Consider the following 3,256-nt stretch of genomic DNA (forward strand, 5'->3'; position numbering starts at 1 on the left):
GATGGCCCTAAGGATCATGGTTCTTCAATAATCCTAGGGACCATATCACACTTTTCGTTCTTGTTTTATTATTCGCGTCCAGCGAGGTAAAGCAAAACCGGATAGATAAAGAAAGGTTTAGAAAGAACCACGTAATCCTTCATGCCTTTTTCCCGGCGACTGTGGGAAAAGAAATGCTGGAATCACAAATATCTTCAGCTACGAATTTGGAAGCTCAAGAAAGAGAGAGAGAGAGAGAGAGAGAAAGAGAGCTAATTTAATTTAAAGAGGGAGACAGAGGGAAGGGTTGTTACGAATGATCTACAGCTAAGGAAACGCACCTTCGCCATGTCTGATGAGAAGAAACCAGGTGCTTCGACCTGGGTTGGTGGGGTGTTCGAGAGGGGAATCTACGCCGTCCAAACACTGAGGATAGAATCGATTCCGTCAAATCCTGTGTCCCCGCCAAAACCCCTTCTGATCACCGCCCCCACCGCGAGCGGAGAGTATCCGCTCTTTCTCTTCCTCCACGGATACCTCCTCTACAATTCCTTCTACTCCCACCTCCTCTGTCACCTGGCGTCTCACGGCTTCATCGTTATCGCGCCTCAGGTCCACTCCCCCAACTTTCCTTCTTACCTTCCTTTGCTACTGATTTTTTGTGCGGTGCTAATTCTAGAATCATTCGTTGAAAATATATATTATTTAATCTTCAATTGGTATCATCGGCCTGTTCCCATTCATATTTGTTTTTCTTTTACCACTTTTTTTTGGGTGGAATCCAAGTTTTTTTAAATAAAAAAAAAATCAGGTTGGAACATGAATTTCCCAAAATTCATGTTTTTAAGACCAGATTAGAACGTCATGATCCAGGTTTTTAACAATATTTATTGCGTGAGAAACTGGGTCTAAATTTGGATAAGGACACGGTTTTTGCTAGTCCAATGCGGGCTCTTTAATAATTTATTTTAAAATAAAATTTGATCCGCATTTTTAAACAATTTATAATGTTTAAGAAAATGACCAGCCCCTCCCAGGTTATGTGTATAAGACTTAAAAAGATTACCATTAAATTTATTACGGATATCTAAAAATTAAGTTCTACACGCATGTATGTGATAACTTTTCTAAAATTTGATGTCAAATTTAATGATGGTCTTTTTAAGTCCAACCTATATGGATGTGGAAAGGTTTCCTAAAATCATTAATCTAATTTTTAATATGGCGATTATTAATATATAAAAATAAATAAATTTTAAAAACTAAAAATGATATTTTTTTTGGGAGAAGATATTTGAAGAGCTGATTTACTTTTTCTTTAGAAGACTATTTATTGAGGGGTGGAGTATCCGATTTTGGTGGACGGTGTAGATCTCCAAGCTCACATAATAATAGGTTTGGGCTTCAATGCACCAAACAATTTTCCTTTGAATAACCAAAGAGTCTTTAAAAAAAAAAAATCACAATTTTTTAACCTTAGGTTGGAACTTCGTGGTCCAGACCCATTTTTTTTACAAAAGTTTCTGGTTAGAACTCAGGAGTTCTAACTCCAAAATAAGAAAAATAAAATAAAACCGTGGGTCATAAATGAACAGACTAGGAGTGTTGAAAAAAACAAAAAACACAATAAAAGGGACATCGGTGGAAAATCCAAAATATATTTTTAAAAACAGCTAAAATTAAGAGATATAAATTAAAATTTCCGCCATCTGAGGTAATTAACGATTGCTGTTTTCTTTTTTTATCATTCAAATGTAGTATTCTTGATATATATTCTGTAAACTGCCCATGCGAAAATCAGTGAAAAGATTTCAAATGAATTATTCTTGATACACTCTACAAACCGGCCATTGGAAATTAATGAGAAGATAAAATAAAAAAAAAATATTGCGCATCCGGGGAATCGAACCCCGGGCAGTACCGTGGGAGGGTACTATGATACCACTGGACCAGATGCCCGACGCATACCTTACTATTTATATATACTGTTCGTTGTCAGTACTGAACGGTGGAGATGAAGCACTTCTCCACTCCATTAAGATCCAAGAAAACGCCAATTCATTTCTATCATCTGTTAACTGGAGGACCACCAATGTGTTGCATGAGTACCATACTATCCCATTTCTCTTATGCTTCTCTCCCAACAGCTCTACACGGTCGCCGGAGCAGATTGTACGGCCGAGATCAACTCCGTCGCCGCCATCAGCAACTGGTTCCCAACGGGCCTCCCCAACGCCCTCCCAAAAAACCTAACTCCTGACCTCTCAAAGCTGGCTATATCAGGCCACAGCCGTGGTGCCAAAACCGCCTTCGCACTCGCCCTTGGCATTTCCACCACCACGACCCTCAAGTATTCAGCCCTCCTCGCCATCGATCCGGTTGATGGCCCTGCTCCAGGTCAGCAGAGCACGCCCCCGGTGCTCACCCACGAGCCAAATTCCCTTGTCACCCAGATGCCCGTGTTGGTCGTGGGCTCGGGGCTGGGTCACCTTAAGAAGAACCCTCTCTTCCCACCTTGCGCGCCAAATGGTGTCAACCACGCCGATTTCTTTCGAGAGTGCCAGCCTCCGGCTTGGTACTTTGTGCCATCGGACTACGGACACCTGGACATGCTGGACGATCAGACAGACGGTATACGCGGCAGGGCAACATATTGTTTGTGCAAGAATGGCGCGACCCGCCAGCCTATGCGACGGTTTGTGGGCGGGGTCATGGTGGCGTTTGCAAGGGGTTATTTGCAGGGGCATTTTGGGGATTTGAGGGCCCTAATTGAGGATCCCGGAACCAGCCCAGTGAAGCTCGAGGTAGCCCAGTTCCTCTCTCAGTAGAGTTCTCGTCTCGTTTTCATGTATAAAAAAACAGAAAAAATTTATATAAGGTTCCAACCTTACCTCTACATTTAGGATGCACCTCAAAAATCCGTGGGAAAAGATAGTTTTAATGTTGAAAAACCTTTTGATTGATCATCAACATGTATGACCATGAAAAATAAAAAGATTTTAAGTCTTAAAAATAGTGCATGTTACAGCATATTATATATACCGTCCATTCTCAATATTTTCATATGTTAATAGATCTACTTGATTTTCACCACTTTTTAAATTTAAAATTTTATAATTAGATATAAAAATAGATTTTGAAATAATCTTAGAAACATTTTATATCAAAATTATATACCATGATAAAATTTGAAGGTGCACCTTAATTCTACACCTACGGATGCATCTATATGCCAACTGTACCCATTAAAAAAATGGGACATGTTTGGAAAAAGCTT

General features: G+C 40.1%; 1 protein-coding gene across 1 annotated transcript; it reads left to right on the forward strand.

Annotated features, from left to right (window-relative positions):
• The first annotated feature begins 282 nt into the window (after positions 1-282).
• Positions 283-2,992, forward strand: CLH2 (chlorophyllase 2). Its single transcript, XM_006838895.4, has 2 exons — positions 283-591; positions 2,127-2,992. The coding sequence occupies exons 1-2, from the start codon at positions 328-330 to the stop codon at positions 2,805-2,807; spliced, it is 945 nt and encodes a 314-aa protein (XP_006838958.1). The 5' UTR covers positions 283-327; the 3' UTR covers positions 2,808-2,992.
• The last annotated feature ends 264 nt before the right edge of the window (positions 2,993-3,256 follow it).

Source organism: Amborella trichopoda, chromosome 3, assembly GCF_054954075.1.
Source record: "Amborella trichopoda isolate Santa Cruz 75 chromosome 3, AtrichopodaSantaCruz75HAP2 v2.0, whole genome shotgun sequence".
NCBI classification, from domain to species: Eukaryota; Viridiplantae; Streptophyta; class Magnoliopsida; order Amborellales; family Amborellaceae; genus Amborella; species Amborella trichopoda.